Source organism: Canis lupus, chromosome 24 (genome assembly GCF_011100685.1).
Source record: "Canis lupus familiaris isolate Mischka breed German Shepherd chromosome 24, alternate assembly UU_Cfam_GSD_1.0, whole genome shotgun sequence".
In the NCBI taxonomy this organism is placed as follows: domain Eukaryota; kingdom Metazoa; phylum Chordata; class Mammalia; order Carnivora; family Canidae; genus Canis; species Canis lupus.
Genome location: NC_049245.1, coordinates 17875772 through 17893389, shown reverse-complemented (window position 1 = coordinate 17893389; position 17618 = coordinate 17875772). Strand labels below are relative to the sequence as shown.

The 17618-nt window shown below is 36.5% G+C and overlaps 1 protein-coding gene across 4 annotated transcripts in view; it reads right to left on the bottom strand.

The window, feature by feature from the left end:
• RNF24 (ring finger protein 24) overlaps positions 1-17618 on the bottom strand; it is an 80713-nt gene that overhangs the window by 18382 nt on the left and 44713 nt on the right. For all 4 annotated transcript variants that reach the window (XR_005377651.1, XM_038571704.1, XM_038571706.1 and 1 more), the window contains 2 exons: positions 2292-2334; positions 61-102 (listed from right to left, as the gene is read on the bottom strand). Coding sequence is in view for 3 of the 4 variants with exons in the window: in XM_038571704.1 (XP_038427632.1) it covers positions 61-102; positions 2292-2334 (85 nt within the window). In the remaining variant the exon portion in view is untranslated. The remainder of the gene's footprint in view (positions 1-60; positions 103-2291; positions 2335-17618) is intronic.

The following is a 17618-nucleotide window of genomic DNA, read 5'->3' as shown; positions in this document are numbered from 1 at the left end:
CCACAGCATACTACTTCATTAGATAACAGTTCAAGATTAAAATACTTATAGGCAACTTACCTCATGTAAATTCAGCTCTTTTACTTTCTCTTTTAATATAACCTGTTAGACAAAAAAGTATGTTATGCCCATTTAAATCTATAGTTTAAAACTTTCTCTTTATACTCATATACATTTTCCTTTTGTGTATATGTAGCTCATTTCTCCTCCCAGTCAAATTTCTCTTATATTGAGATAGAACATTGTAGCCATATATTTTTTAAGCAACATTTTTAAAAAATTTTGAGCAGTGAGCAATGTTCTCCTGAAAAGCAATTTTAAAATACTTTTGAGTATAGATTAAAATTCAGGAAAAGACATAAATAAATGCTTATTTGGACTAAGTGCTAATTTAGGAGGAAAATAAATGAGATTGATCCTCATGATTCACTAAGACATAGTACTGGTGGATGGGAACTGATTATTAATTTATAAAATATTAAAAAAACAAGGTCAAGCTTAATCTTGGAAGTTTTGCTTATTTTTATACATCATTATCCTTAGAAAATTTTAGCTCTACCCAGAGTTATGTAAATTAAGTTAAAATTCGCCCAGGTGTCTCTAACCTGATTTTGTGGTGCCTAGATACCAATTTAAAAAAATGACAAGTGATAAGAGGGCAGTAGATTATTTTTTAGAAGGAAAATTTCCAGGGGTGCCTGGCTAGCTCAGTTTGTAGAGCATGTGACTCTTGATCTCGGGGTTGTGAGTGTGAGCCTCATGTTGGGTATACCAATTACTTAAAAAAATAAAATCCTTAAAAAAATAAAAGGAAAAGAAAAAATTTGAGCTTATTAGAACTATATGCCATTCTTAAAGTGAAAAAGTAGGCAAGTGAAATTTGGGGAAAATCTCCCAGTTTTGAATATCTTATATTCCTGAATCAAAAATGGTTTTCAAGGAAAATCACATTTTCAGAAATCACAAACAAAAGCTATATCCAGCTATCCAAGGATTTACTAAATTTCCAATTCAGTATGTTTTAAAGACCACTTTTACTGTCTTGTTACTCTATTAATTCTATCAGTCAATTTCACTTGTTAAATGACCACCAATGCCAATTTTATTTTCTAGTTAGCTTACATACAAATATCTTATAGGTTGTCAAGTTTATGATAATATTGAAACAAAAGGATTCATTCATTTAGAAAACCAAGACATTCAACTTTGTATGAATCCCACATGAGACCTATGGGGAAGAGCATGGGGTTATCTATGAACATCAGTGTGGACATCTAAGAGACTTGATAATGAGCTCAGATTTCAAAGAGGCACAAACAAGAGATAGACAGAGATACATAATCCTAAAATGGTGACGTGGTCCTATAGCATCAGTGTCAGCAAGGTTAAAAACTCAAATAAACTAAAGCTTGCTCCACGACCCCACAAGAACAAAACAAAACAAAAACAAAACCCCAAAAACCAGAAAGCAAAAAAACCAAAAAACCAAACAAAAACAAAAACAAAAACAAAAACAAAAAAAACAACTAAGGACAATAAAAATAATTTCATACTTTAGGCCAAAAGAAGATTAAGGAACACCTAGGCCCACTGTTTGGTGTCAGTGGTAAAATGTTCATGGATGATGACACATGGAAGAAAAAACAAATTTTACTTGGCCATCAGGAAAAGCTAAGTTTATTCCCTTAAAGAACAAATCAACAAAGGAATGATAGTACAAAGAGTAGTGGTTAACAGCAATGACACAGTAGTTTGACTTCTGGTGGTATGATGTAAGGTAACATTAGTAGAAAGGAGGAGATGAGATCACTATAATGCAACTGGTCACCTCTGTGGAACTGACATGTCTTCTAATGGAAGAGGTAAAAAATTCATTTAGTGAAATCTCTGAACTCCATTAGATTAAAAGTAACTTTAAGGACTATAAGCCATAACATTTCCTTTTCGCAATGTTGTCTAAAGTTCTCTGTTATATTATTATATCATCTGAACTATATATATATCAGTTATACAGTTATAACTATATACAACTATATATAACTATATCTATCTATCTATCTATCTATCTATCTATCTATCTATCTATATATATATAACTTCAAATACTCAAGATAGAAAATACTTAAAGTGAAGTTGATCTATTTTGTTTTGCAAACTGGAAGTGAAATGCTAAAATGAACACAAGTAAATCCAGTTCCAGTTTAAAATATGAGTGGAAATCTAAGTTCTCATTTTTTGATTAAAAAAACAACAAAAAAACTATCAAAGCCAATCTGAAATAAATTTCTTACCTGTTTGTAGGCATAAAATTCTTTATGAGCTTGATGTCTTAGCCTAAAAGACAGAAATGAGCAATGCAATATTGAGGTTTCCAATGTAACAATTTGATAAAATTCTTAAACAGATTTTTGAAATTTATATCATTTAGTTTAAAATCCAAAATATTTATCCTGAAAAACACCCAAATGACATATCTGTTACCATGTTATGAGAAAGTAGCCAATGAACCATAAAATGTTATGTTATCCAAATGTTAAGTGAAATCTCATTAAAACCAAATCTTAACACAACAAATATATTTTTAAAAATCTTTTTAAAGATTCATCTATTTATGATAGACATAGAGAGAGAGAGAGGCAGAGACACAGGAGGAGGGAGAAGCAGGCTCCATGCCGGGAGCCCAATGCGGGACTCGATCCCAGGACTCCAGGATCACGCCCTGGGCCAAAGGCAGGCGCCAAACCGCAGAGCCACCCAGGGATCCCCAACACAACAAATATTTTAATGAAGAAGCCTCAATTCTATTTATATTGGTGATAGTCTATTTATTTCAATAATATTTAATATATCACTTTTTAAAAAAAGATTTTTTTAAAAATTTATTTACCCATGAGAGAGACACACACACACACAGAGACAGAGATACAGACAGAGGGAGAAGAAGCAGGCTCCATGCAGGGAGCCCAACGCAGGACTCGATCCCAGGTCTCCAGGATCATGACCCAGACTGAAGGCGGCGCTAAACCGCTGAGCCAACTGGGCTGCCCAATATATCAATTTTTTAATGAAAAAATTAAGTATAACATCCATCTAATAATGTATGAAAATCTTAAGAATACAGATAAATATAGGGTGCCTGGGTGGCTCAGTCTGTTAAGCCTACCTTCAGCTCAGGTCATGATCCCAGGGTCTTAGGATGGAGCCCCATGTCAGCCTCCCTGCTCAGTGGGGAGTATACTTCTCCCTTTCCCTCTGCCCTCCCGTCTGTGTTCTCTCTCTCCCAAAGAAATCTGGACTTTCGAAGTCTAAAAAAAAAAAAAAAAAATACAGCTAAATGTTTAAACACACACACACACACACACACACACACGTAACTATCACTCAGCTCAAGATATAGAACATTTCCAGGACCCCTAAAGTGACTCCTCCCAATCAATATCTATCCCTAAGAGGTACCTGCTATCCTAATTCCTATCATTACAGATTAACTGTGCTTGTTTTGAACTTCACATAAATGTATCATTTGATATATACTTTTTTTTTTTTAGATTTTATTTATTTATTCATAGACACAGAGAGAGAGAGAGGCAGAGACACAGGCAGAGGGAGAAGCAGGCTCCATGCAGGGAACCCGATGCGGGACTCGATCCCGGTCTCCAGGATCACACCCCAGGCTGCAGGCGGCACCAAATCGCTGCGCCACTGGGGCTGCCCCTTGATATATACTTTTTGTGTTGACTTCTTTTAGCTAACAATTACTTGTGAAATCCATACACATGGTTGCAGTAGTTTCTTTGACATATAGTATTCCAATATATGAATATAAGACTATCCATTCCACTGTTGATGAATATTTAGGTTACTTCCAGTTTGGGGCTATTATAAAGCTGCTACATAAATTCTACATATCTTTTAGTGGACATATAGACTCAATTCAGTCGAGTACATACCTAGGAGTAGAACTGCTAGTTAAAATGCTTGTACTGATTCCTACCTACTCTTACATGTAATGCACAAGAGCTCTAGCTGTTTCACATCTTTGCCAATATTTGGTAGGATCAGTTAAAAAACTTTAGCCAATCTGGTAAGTTATTCAGTGGTATCTCATTTGTTTTAATTTGAATTTCCCAAATGATGTTTAGAACCCTTTTATATACTTATTGTCCATTTGGATAACTTCCTTTATAAAATGCCTGTCTTTAAAAAATGAGTTACCTTTTTCTTAATGATTTGTAGGAGTTCTTTATATATTTTAGATATAAGTCTTCTGTTAGGTCTATGTACTGCAATTATCTCCGACTCCTGCTTGCATTTTCATTCTCTTGGTGGTATCTTTTTCTTTCTTTTTTTTTTTTTTTTTAGATTTTATTTATTTCTTCATGAGAAACACAGAGAGACGAGAGAGAGAGAGAGAGAGAGAGAGAGAGAGAGAGGGGCAGAGACACAGGCAGAGGGAGGAGTAGGCTCCATGCAGGGAGCCCGACGTGGGACTCGATCCCAGGTCTCCAGGATCACACCCTGGGCAGAAGGCAGCGCCAAACCGCTGAGCCACCCGGGCTGCCTCTTGATGGTATCTTTTGATGAACAGAAGCTTTTAATTTAAAATTTAAGTTCACACTAATTTATAAACTCTTCCCAATAATGTCAGTTCTTTTTGTGTCCAGTTGAAGAAATCTTTGCCTACCCCTTGGTTAGGAAGATATTCTCTCATGTATATTATGAAAACAATTTGTTATTTTACTTCTCCCATTTAGGTATCCAACTAAAATTACTTATGATCCATCTGAAATTAGTCTTTATATATGATGCGAGGAAGGCGTCAAGATTCTTTTTATCCACATGCAGATTTTCACTTGATTCATTTATTGAAGACCTTATTTTCCCTATTGCATAGCAGTGGTACATCTGTTGTAAATCAGATCCAATATGTGGGCCTGTTTCTAAAGTTTCTATTCTGTTCCATCGGTCTATTTGCCTATTCTTGTATACTGAGTTGAATAGTGTCAAAAATTCATGTCTGCTAGAGCCTCAGTGGTTGAGCATCTGCCTTTGGCTCAGGTCATGATCCCAGGGTTCTGGAATCGAGTCCTGCATCGGGCTCCCCATGGGGAGCCTGCTTCTCCTGCCTATGTCTCTGCCTCTCTCTGTGTCTCTCATGAATAAATAATTTTTTTTTTCAAAGGAAATAGAGTCTTTGTAGAGTAGTTAAAATGAGGTCTTACTGGGGTTAGGGGAGATCCTAAATCAAATACAACTGGTGCCTTTAGAAGAAGAGGAGAAAACACACAGAGACACAGAGAAGAAGGCCAGGTAAAGACAGAGACAAACTGAAATCATAAAGGTACCAGTCAAAGAACATCAAAGATTTCTGGTAACTACTAAAAACTAGGAAGAGGTGAGGAGGTGGGGAGCAAGGCCTGTTGACACCTTGATTTCAAATTTCTAGACTCCAGAACTGTGACATGAAAGTTGTTATTTTTAAGCCACTTGGTTTTGTGGTACTTAGTTACAGCAGCCCTGGGAAATGAATGCACCTGGTATCATTGCCACATTAATTTTTCTCTTAACTTTTATTCTGAAATAATTTTGAACTTAAAGAAAAGCTGCAAAAAAATAAAATTCATCTATATTTTCCTCCCAGCTTTACCAATGTTCACATCTTACACAACCATTGTACAATGATCAAAACCAGGAAATTAATACGGATATATCATTAATACTGTCATAATATTAAATAGGAGACTTCATTTGAATTTCACTAGTTTGTTTTCCCATTAATGTCCTTTTCCTATTTTATTATCCAATCCAAGATCCTACCTTTCATGTATTTATGTATCTTTAGCTTCCTCCAATCTCTGACAATTCTTTAGTTTTCCCTTGACTTTCAAGATTTTGACACACTAACCATGATCATTTGGTTATGCTGGTGTCTATTGGGTCTCTCCACTGTAAAAAGTTACTATTTTTCTCTTTGTGACAGATAAGTATCTTGCGGGGAGATGCTGAAACTATGCAAATATCCTTTTTTTTTTTTTTGCTCAATCTTTTGCCCACTGATTTTAGCACCCATCTTACTTGTAACAAGAACTGTAGTGTTTGCATGGTGGTGGTTTTACAGTTTCCTAATTCCTTGTGCATTCATTGGAATTCTTCTGTGTAGAAGAGATATCCTTTCTTCCTCATTTATTTTTATCAGTATTAATCCCTGTATTTGTTTTAGTCTATGGGTTATAATTCAATATGGTCACATTTGTTTTATTGCTCAAACTGATCTAGGTTTGGCCTTTAGAAGCTCCATCAGGTTGACTCCTGTGTCCTTTCAACATGCCCTCATCTGTTTCCATGCATGTCTTTGGTTACTGGTACCAAAAGGTGTTCCAGGCTCATTTTGTATTTTCCGTGCCCCAGTTGTGGAAAACTACTTCTTCGAAGGAATCTTGGCTCCTTTTATTGGAGAATAGTATTTAGAAACCAAGTCCTGGGTCCTAGGTGAATAGTATTCTGTTTTAAGTAGTAGGGCTTTGAAACAAGTCTCGGGTCTGGTAGTGTAAGTCACGCTCTGCTCTTAACTACTGTATTGGCTATTCTTGATCCTCTGCACTTCCATATAAATTTCATGAGGTAGTCAGTCTCCACAAAAAAATCTGTTGGATTATTAACTGAGGTTGTATATAGAATTTATAGATCAGCTATGGAAGAACTGACATCTTTGGAAGACAGTTTCCAACCTATGAACATAATATATTCCTCTATTTATAAGATCTTCTTTAATTTCTCTCTACACAATTTCTATGAAGAACACTTATAATTTTCCATATTTCTGATTACAACATCCTGGAAGTTGTGAAGTGGTTATCTCGTAATGGTTTTAATTTGCATTTCCTTAATGACCAAGGATGTTGATCTTTCTATGTACTTGTTGGCTATTCGTATATCTTCTTTGGGGGAAATAGTTATTTATTTAAGTCCTTTGTCTTTTTAAAAATTCAGTTGTCTTTTTGTCGACGAATTGTAAAAATTTTCAAAAAATATATTGCTTATTAAAGTCTTATCAGATATATGAATTGGAGGGGCGCCTGGGTGGCTCAGTCAATTAAGTATCTGCCTTCCATTCATGATTCCAGGACCCTGGGATCAAGCCCCACACTGGGCTTCCTGCTTAGTGGGGTACCTGCTTCTCCCTCTTTTGCTCCCCTGTTTGTGCTCACTCTCTGTCAAATAAATAAATACATAAATAAATAAAATATTTTAAAAAGACATATGAATTGGAAATATTTTTCTCTTCTGTCGGTTATCTTTTTACTTTTCTTTTTTTTTTTAATTAAAGATTTGAGAGAGAGAATGTGCTAGAATTGGGGCAGAGGAAGAGAATCTCAAGTAGACTCCATGCTGAGCAGAATCGATATGGGGCTCATGACCCTGAATTCATGACCTGAGCTGAAATCAAGAGTCAGACACGACTGAACCACCCAGGTGCTCCCTTCATTTTTACTTTCTTGATAACATTATTTGATGCATGAATGTTTTTAATATTTGTAAATCTTATCTATTTTTCTTTTGTTGCTTGTGCTTTTGATGTCAAATCTAAGTCATTGCCAATCTGAGGTCATTAGGACTTACCTGTTTTCTTTTTTTAAAGATTTAATTTATTTATTCATGAGAGACACACAAAGAGAGGCAGAGACATAGGCAGAGGGAGAAGTAGGCTTCCTGCAAGGAGCGTGATGAAGGACTCCATCCCAGGACCCTGGGATCACGACCTGAGCCAAAGGCAGATGCTCAACCACTGAGCCACCCAGGTGCTCCAGGACTTACCTATTTTCTTCCAAGAGTTTTATAGTTTTAGCTCTAATATTTAGGTCGTTGATCTATTTTTGAGTTGATTTATTTTAAAAGATTTTATTTATTTATTCATGAGAGAGAGAGAGGCAGAGACACAGGCAGAGGGAGAAGCAGGCTCCCTGCAGGGAGACTGATGTGGGACTCGATCCCGGGCCTCCAGGATCACATCCTGAGCTGAAGGCAGACGCTCAACGGCTGAGCCACCCAGGCGTCCCTGAGTTGATTTTTATATAGGATGTGAGGTAGGAGTTCAGCTTCATTCTTTTGCATGTATTACTCAGTTGTCCCATCATTTGTTAAAGAGACTATTCTTTCCCCATGACAAAAGTTAATTTGCCATAGCTGTTGGGTTTATTTCTGGACTCTCAAATCCATTTCATTTTTTTAAATGTCTATTCTTATGCCAGTACCATAATGTTTTGATCACTATAGCTTTGTAGTAAGTTTTGAAATTGAAAAGCGTGAGTCTTCCTCTTTTCTCTTTTTCAATACTGTTTTGGCTATTCAGGGGCCACTGCAGTTCCTAACCAATTGAGGGTCAGTTCTATTTCCATATAAAAGGCTACTGGAATTTTGAGAGGAAGTATACTGGATCTGTAGGTTGCCTAGAGAAGTACTGCCATCTTAATAATATTAAGTTTTCTAATCCATGAACATATAGAACACTTTCCATTTATTTAAGTCTTTAATTTTTTTCAGCAGTGTTTTGTAGTTTTCAATGTACAAGTCTCGTTCTTCCTTGGTTAATTTTATTCCTAGGAATTTTATTCTTTTGGATGCTATTGTAAATGGGATTGTTTCTTTTATTTTCTTTTCAGATCATTCCTTGGTGTATAGAAACACAACTGATTTTTGTGTGTTGATTTTGTACTGTGAAAGTTTGCTTAATATGTTAGGTCTAGTTTTTTTGGTGTGTGGGTTCTATGGGATTTGGAATACTAAATAGAATCATGTTATCTACAAAAAGAGATAGTTCCTTTTTCCTTCTTTCCTAGGCCTTCTATTTCTTTTTCTTGCCTAACTACTCTAGCCAGAACTCCTAGTACAATGCTGAATAGCAGTGGTGAAAACAGGCATCTTTGTCTTATTACTGCTCTTACGGGGAAAGCTTTCAGTCTTTCACCATTGAGTAAGATGTTAGTTGTTGGTTTTCGTAAATGCTATTTCTTGTGTCAGTTTGATGTATTATATTCTTTCTAGGAAAAAGTCCAATTCAACTAAAAATTCAAAATTATTGGCATAAAGTTGTTCATAATATCCATTTTGATAATATCTGTAGGATTTGTATACAGTCCTCTTTTTCATTTACTTTTTTAAAGATTTTATTTTATTATTTTATTTTTTTAAAGGTTTTATTTATTTATTCATGAGAGAGAGAGAGAGAGAGAGGCAGAGACATAGGCAGAGGGAGAAGCAGGGTCCATGCAGGAAGCCTGACCGCTGAGTCACCCAGGGATCCCCTAAAGATTTTATTTTTAAGTAATCTCTATTTTCTATGATGGGACTGAACTCACAACTCTGAGATCAAGAGTCACACACTTTACTGACTGAGCCAGCCAGGGGCCCCTTATTTCTGATACTAGTAATTTAGGTTTTTTCTCCTCTTTTTCCTGAACAATCTTTCTGGAGATTCATTAATTTTGTTAATCTTTCCAAAGAATCAGCTTTTGGCTTCAATGATTTTATTATACATTTGTTTTCTAGTCCACTGATTTCTGTACTTTTTAAATTTTCTTCCTCTACTTTCCTTTGGATTTAATTGTTTTTTTACAGCTCTATTAAAGGAAAACATGTAATTGGTTTTCAGTCTTTGTGTAATATATAATTTTTAAAAAGATTTTATTCATTTATTCATGAGAGACACACAGAGAGAGGCAGAGATACAGGCAGATACTCCCACTGGGAGCCTGATGTGGAACTCTATCCCAGGACCCTGGGATCACAATCTAAGCCAAAGGCAGACACTCAACTACTGAGCCACCCAGGTGCCCCTGTGTAATATATAATTTTAAAACTAAAATTTCTCTTAATTAGGTCAAATTTATTAATCATGTAGTTCAAATCATCTATAATCCTTACTGCTTTTTTTTTTTTTTTGGTCTGCTTATTTTCCAAGAAAAGCATGCAGTACATTTTTATGTAAAGGAATAAAATGAATCCCATCAGAGTTCATTAAAATGAGGCTTGATCTGTATTTATTTTGCTTATTTGACTCTTTTAATTGGATCTACATATTTTTCCAAAGCATCATTACTTCTAGTCACAGCATGGGCCAATTTGTGCTCACCTTTTTCTTTAATCCATAGTTTATCATTTATCCCTTCTAGGAAATCCTACTTAAATTAACTTCACCGTTCTGATCATTCCTTTACTCCAAGTCCCATTAATTACCTAATATTTATGTTGTATTTGCTATGCATCTAACACCTATCTTTTTGCTATTCCTTCCAGGGAACATACTAATAATAGAGGTTGTGACTTATTTGGTGAAGGAGGCGAGAATGGGGAATAATATTTTTTTCTTATGTAGTTTGTTATCCAGTATTTAAAAGAAAAGCAAAATAGGTGCTGTCTTCACTAAAAAATTCCAGGTTCAAAATTAAAACAAAGAAACCAGTTTTAGAATATCCCCAAAATGCAAATCTGTCTTGTAAGAGTGATTATGAAATTCTGAAATGGTTATTTTGAAATGAAGCCTGATAAAAATAATTTTTTAAGGTTAAGAGCACATGCTCTGGGGTCAGACCCAAATTGGTCTGAGTTTCAGCTTTAACCAACTTTTATGTGTGTGATTGTAAGATAATTATTTAACTTCTGTAAAATAAAGATAATAAAATTACCTGGTTCAACTGCAATGCAGAGCACAGGGTCTAAAGCACAGTAAGTGCTGAATAAATATCGATTTCTAAAGAAGTATCTAAGAGGGTGTGATTAACAATGCTGAATGCTGGTGAAAATGATAAAACCATGTAGGTTATGGCCACAATAAATCTGTGGTCATCACTCTCAGCTTAGACTCTCCACATTGTCCTCTGATTCCACCTATTCACACTCAGTATCTCAGGCTTCCATGTAGTAGTCATTCAAACACTTGCCACTGTCTTCAAGCTTTATCCTACCACCTCCTTCCATGACATTTTCAACTACTTTAGAGTGAAGGGAAGAGTCTATCAGATACGCAAGCTCTGGCTCCCAGCCCCACATACTTCCAAGTCCTTGACTTAATATGGTTTGACTTAGCATTTTTCGACTTTTTTTTTTTTAATTTTATTTTATTTATGATAGGCACACAGTGAGAGAGAGAGAGAGAGAGAGGCAGAGACACAGGCAGAGGGAGAAGCAGGCTCCATGCACCAGGAACCCGATGTGGGATTCGATCCCGGGTCTCCAGGATCGCGCCCTGGGCCAAAGGCAGGCGCCAAACCGCTGCGCCACCCAGGGATCCCGCATTTTTCGACTTTTAGATGGTACAAAAGTCCTACGTATTCCGTAAAAACCTTACTTAGAATTTTGATCTTTTTCCAGGTTAGCAATATGCTGTCTGATGCTCTCTTGGGATGCTGGGCAGTGGTAGCAGTCGCAGTTCCCAGTCAGCCACACAATCATGAGGGTAAACAAGCCATTTGTTTACAACCATTCTGTGCATATACAACCTTTTTCAGTTTTCCCTTTCAGTACAGTATTCAATAAATTACATGAGATATTCAATACTTTATTATAAAATAGGCTTTGTGTTAGATGATTTTGCCTAATTGTAAGCTACCTTAAGTGTTCTGAGCATGTTTAAGGTAGGCTAGGCTAAGTTATAGTATTCAGTAGGTTAGATATACTAAATGCATTTTTGACTTATGATATTCTCAATTTATCACGAGTTTATTGGGATGTAATCCCATCATAAGCTGAGGAAGACCTGTACACATATATCGTCTACTACAATTATTTTCATCTCTGTCTTAAGAAGGTACTCTCCTGCTCAGACCTAATACCACTATAACTTTTATGTGGGTCTCTTCTCACCTCCATGGTTCATTCCTTCTCACAAATCCTCCACAACTAGCTCATTCTCCTTAATATTATATCTATTTACAAATATGCCCAAATCTCTTAAAACAAAGACCAAAATACTCCCTTGATTCTACAGCATACCACACCCCTACACTACCCAACCTCATCTTTTCTCAGCCAAGATTCCTCAGAGAGGAGGTCATATTTCTTGTATTCATTTTCACCTGCTGGTCAGGCTTTGCCCCATTACAGCCCACCTTTCATCACCCCTATATCCATGCTACTGAAACTTTTCAAACTAAAATTATAGATGCAAACCTAATTATCAAATGTAATGGGAACTTTTCAATTCTTCTTACTGGACATCCCTGGGAGCAGTTGACATAACTGATTCAATCCACTGAAACCCTAATTGTGGGGTACCTGTTTCATAATTTTCTTCCTATCTTCTGCTGTCCCCTCTGAGTCTCTTCTTTGGGCTCCTCTTAAATATCAACGTTTCCCTAGGATTCTGTCCTGGAGCCATTTTATTTCACTATACACATTCTCTCTAGGACTCTCCTGACCTCAACCTCAACCTCATTACATGACCCCCTATTTCCAGACCAGACTTCTTATAAGCTAGAGACCTATTTATCCAACTGTATACTAAATATTTTGACTGTTACACAGAAAACTCAGTCCTCTCATATCTAAAATGGAATTTATCATCTTTCCACCCCAAACTTTCCTATCCATTTTTTATCTCTAGACTGCTACCCAGCTCCCTAAACCAGAAGTCCAGGAAAAATTCTAAGCACATCTTTTCCTGTCCATCATTAAAATCTGGTCACCAGGGCAGCCCTGGTGGTGCAGCGGTTTGGCGCCGCCTGCAGCCTGGGGTTTGTTCCTGGAGACCCGGGATGGAGTCCCACACATCGGGCTTCCTGTATGGAGCCTGCTTCTCCCTCTGCCTGTGTCTCTGCCTCTCTCTCGCTCTCTCTGAATGAATAAATAAATAAATCTTTAAAAAAAAAATCTGGTCACCAAATTCTGTTCATTTTCACCTCCCAAATATTACAACCATCCATAACACTCTCTCTAGCTCTATTGTCATTATCTTGATTCAAGACCTTATAATTTCTATTAGGTAACTCATAGCCTTCCCCCTAATTTTAGTTTATATTTTTATCAAAATTACATATGCACAAATTTTTTTCATATGCACAAATTTCAAAGTCATATATAGTTCTACAAAATTAGTAACAAAAAAATCAGCCCTCTACCCTTTCTTTTATTTATTTATTTTTTAATATTTTATTTATTTATTTGAGAGAGAGAGAGAACACAAGCAAGTACGAGGGGCAGAGGGAGAGGGAGAAGCAGACTCCTTGCTGAGCAGGGAGCCCGATGCAGGGCTCAATCCCAGGACCCTGGAATCATGACCCCAGTGAAAGGCAGATGCTTAACCAACTGAGCCACCCAGGTGTCCCTGCCCTATCTCTTTATTATTTATTTATTTATTTATTTATTTATTTATTTATTTATTTATTTATTTATTTTTAAAGATTTTATTTATTTATTCATAGACACAGAGAGAGAGAGGCAGAGAGGCAGAGACACAGGCAGAGGGAGAAGCGGGCTCCACGCAGGGAGCCCGATGTGGGACTCGATCCTGGGTCTCCAGGATCACCTCCAACAGCATCTCGCAGCACCAAACCGCTGCGCCACCTGGGCTGCCCTGCCCTATCTCTGTTAGCTCACTATTTTGATGTTTATTTCTGTTTCTAAATACCTTTCTTGTGTTGTTTCCTGATTTTTTTACTTTTATGCATATCTAATAACTTCCTACTAGGGACACCATTCTTTGATTTACCCAACAGACATTTATTAAGTACCAAAGGCACTGCACTGTTTGGGATACAGTAAACAGAATAGACAAATATTTACTGGGGCAGAGAAATAGATAACAGACTATTACATGATTCATTATAAAATAGTATCATTGCTAGGAAGTTAAGATGCCCTCCTTTTGTGTTTTCGTAATGATCTATTCATAACCCTATCATAGGCAGCAGATTCTATTATACAGTATTGTGTAAGATTGTGGTTGGTGGTGGGTGTCTTGTTCAGACCTAATTCCTGTGTTCCTCCTAAGGTTCTGATGAATCTGGTGTGTCTAGAGGGATCTCTGCCTAAGAACAGAAGAGCCCCCCTTGGAAAGGTGCTAGAGAGCTTAAGTTATGTTAAAAAATGGGCTAGGATCATTTTAAAGGAGCTGAATTTATGAATTTCCAAATTAATTGCAAATGACTTGTTAAATCCAAATTTAACATAGGAAAGGTTAAAAGTTAACAAACTGGGATCATCAGAAAGGAAAAGTTCCTTACATCATGATTTAATTTTCAAAATGGTACCACTGACTTGTAAATGAAGTTTAGAAATGTTTGAACATGACTTGTTCCTCTGATAAGGCAAGACAATTTTAATTTGGTGTTGCAGATCCCTATTTACTTGCTCTGTTAGCTAAATAATAAAGCATACAGAAAGGATGAAAAGAAGTATACTGATAATGTATGAAAACAAATGTTATCAATTTTTCCTTTCTCTTTACCTATTTGCCTGATTATTAAAAGGAATACAATGAAGTAAAATGGTGTTTCACAACTGATTTCTTAAAAAATTTACTCAGAATCACAATAGGTATATTAGTGTTTTTCTTAAAACAAGAAGATTAAAGGCTTAATTAAATCTTTGACATAGTAATAAAAACTATATTATGAGCTAGTTTAGAATATTTTATATATATAAAACCCTTTTTTTGGGGATCCCTGGATGGTTCAGCGGTTTAGCACCTGCCTTTGGCCCAGTAGTAATCTTGGGGTCCTGGGATCGGGTCCCTCGTCGGGCTCCTGAGATGGAGCCTACTTCTCCTTCTGCCTGTGTCTCTGCTCCACCCCATGTCTATCATGAATAAATAAATTAATTAAAAAAAATAAAACCCTTTCTTTAATGAATCTTTAAAAATATTTTGTTACATTTTTGTGATTTTTATCTTCTTTTAAAATATAATTTGGTTTCAAATATTAAATTCACAGATTTCTTAGTTAAAAACCACTATTTGTAGGGCAATTACCAAAAAATTTAATAGGTCTGAGAAAAGGAACAAAAAGAATCAGCAGTCCTGTGCTTTCTTCCTCACAGAAAATATTTTAAGACTGTGAGGTCCTATTTTTGCTATGGCTAATTCCCTAATTTTAAAAAAATGCTGAATATTTACATAGCATTTATCAAACTTTTTTTTTGTTTTGTTGTTTTTTTAATAAATTTATTTTTTATTGGTGTTCAATTTACCAACATACAGAATAACACCCAGTGCTCATCCCATCAAGTGCCCCCCTCAGTGCTCGTCACCCATTCACCCCCACCCCCCGCCCTCCTCCCCTTCCACCACCCCTAGTTCGTTTTCTAGAGTTAGGAGTCTTTTTGTTCTGTCTCCCTTTCTGATATTTCCCATACATTTCTTCTCCCTTCCCTTATATTCCCTTTCACTATTATTTATATTCCCCAAATGAATGAGAACATATAATGTTTGTCCTTCTCCGATTGACTTACTTCACTCAGCATAATACCCTCCAGTTCCATCCACGTTGAAGCAAATGGTGGGTATTTGTCATTTCTAATGGCTGAGTAATATTCCATTGTATACATAAAACACATCTTCTTTATCCATTCATCTTTCGATGGACACCAAGGCTCCTTCCATAGCTTGGCTATTGTGGACATTGCTGCTATAAACATTGGGGTGTAGGTGTCCTGGCGTTTCATTGCATCTGTATCTTTGGGGTAAATCCCCAACAGTGCAATTGCAGGGTCGTAGGGCAGGTCTATTTTTAACACTTTGAGGAACCTCCACACAGTTTTCCAGAGTGGCTGCACCAGTTCACATTCCCACCAACAGTGTAAGAGGGTTCTCTTTTCTCCGCATCCTCTTTGTTTTATTTTTTAAAGATTTTATGTATTTATTTGAGAGAGAGAGTGGACAAGCAGGGGGAGCAGCAGAGGGAGAGAGAGAAGCAAGTTCTCCTGCTGAGTAGGTAGCCTGGTGCAGGGCTTGATCCCAGGACCCTGGGATCATGACCTGAGCCAAAGGCAGATGCTTAACTGACTGAGCTACCCAGGCACCCCTATCAAACGTTTTTTTTTACAAGATTTTATTTATTTAGTTGAGAGAGTAAGCGAGAGATAGAGAGCGCGTGCACCTGCACAAGCCAGGGGAGAATCAGAGAGAGAGAGAAGCAGACTTCCCACTGAGCAGGGAGCCAGATGTGGGGCTTGATTCCAGGACCTTAGGATCATGATCTGAGTTGAAGGCAGACGTTTAACAGACTGAGCTACCCAGGTCCCTATCAACTACTATTAAAGAAATGTTAGAAAAAAGAAATTTCTAGAAATAGATTTTTAAAAAAGCTTTTCCTTATTAAAATCCTATAATTATATTAAAGTGTTTATTACTCTGAGACCTAAAAATCATAACCATCCAGCATACCTGTGAAAAAGAAGTGATTACAGTTTGTGAGAGCTTCAGAAAAGATTCACTTTCTATGAAGAACATACATTCACTTGTCAGAATATCAGAAATACACACTAAATTCATTTGAATTTGTCCATCAGTGAGTGGTCACTGGTGGCAACAATTAATTATTGCTAAAAGATATGTGATGATAGTATTTACCTTAACCATAATCACATACCGTGTGAACACTAAAAATTGTTAGAGGTATAGTTGTTTAATAAAACCCAGCTTTCTAGTTTTTACTCATAAAACTTTCAACAATACAGTACAATCAAAACAATATGAATTTTTATAGTCTGAGTTTTTGCTTTGAAAATCAGACCCAATTTAAAACTCAAAAAGAGGAAGATGTTTGCTTAAACAATTATGAGTAAGTCAACTGTGAATCTTTACTGGCCAAATCTATTACTCCTTCAAGTGAGGTTCTATCCTTTATCAATTTTCTGTACATGTGTCATGTAGAATGTTTAATGTTTTATATAGAAAATCAATCACCTGAACACCTGACCAAAAGAGCTTAAAATTTTAAGAGACCACGAGAACCTGTTCAAAGGCTTAGATCATGTCTTGGACATTGTTTTCTGATCCCTAATGATTTTACCTAACAATGATGCAACACCTTCCTTGAAAAGACATCATGAAGGGACACCTGGGTGGCTCAGCAGTTGAGCATCTGCCTTTGGCTCAGGGAGTGATCCTGGAGTTCCAGGATCAAGTCCTGAATCAGGCTCCCTGCATGGAGCCTGCTTCTCCCTCTGCCTGTGTCTCTGCCTCTCTCTCTGTGTCTCTAATGAATAAATAAATAAAATCTTAAAAAAAAAAAAAGAAAGAAAGAAAAGATACTAAATCTCTGTGAATGTAGATTAAATCTTGGGAACAGACAATCTCATAAGTGTACCTGGACCAGGTGTTAATATGTTAGAAAAATAAATGAGGACAATTTTCTTCTATAGAGTAAAACATTTAATCAGCAAATAGGATTGAAGACTTCATAAAGGTGTTTTAACTGATCAGTAAGTAACTCACAGAGGTTAAAATGTTAAGCAGCCTTAATTTTAGAAAATTTGCTAATTATTGGGGTACCTGGCTGGCTTACCCAGAGGAGCGTGTGGCTCTTGATCCTGCGGTCATGAGTTTGAGCCTCACACTGGGTGTAGAGATTGCTTAAATAAATAAACGAATTGGGGATCCCTGGGTGGCACAGCGGTTTGGCGCC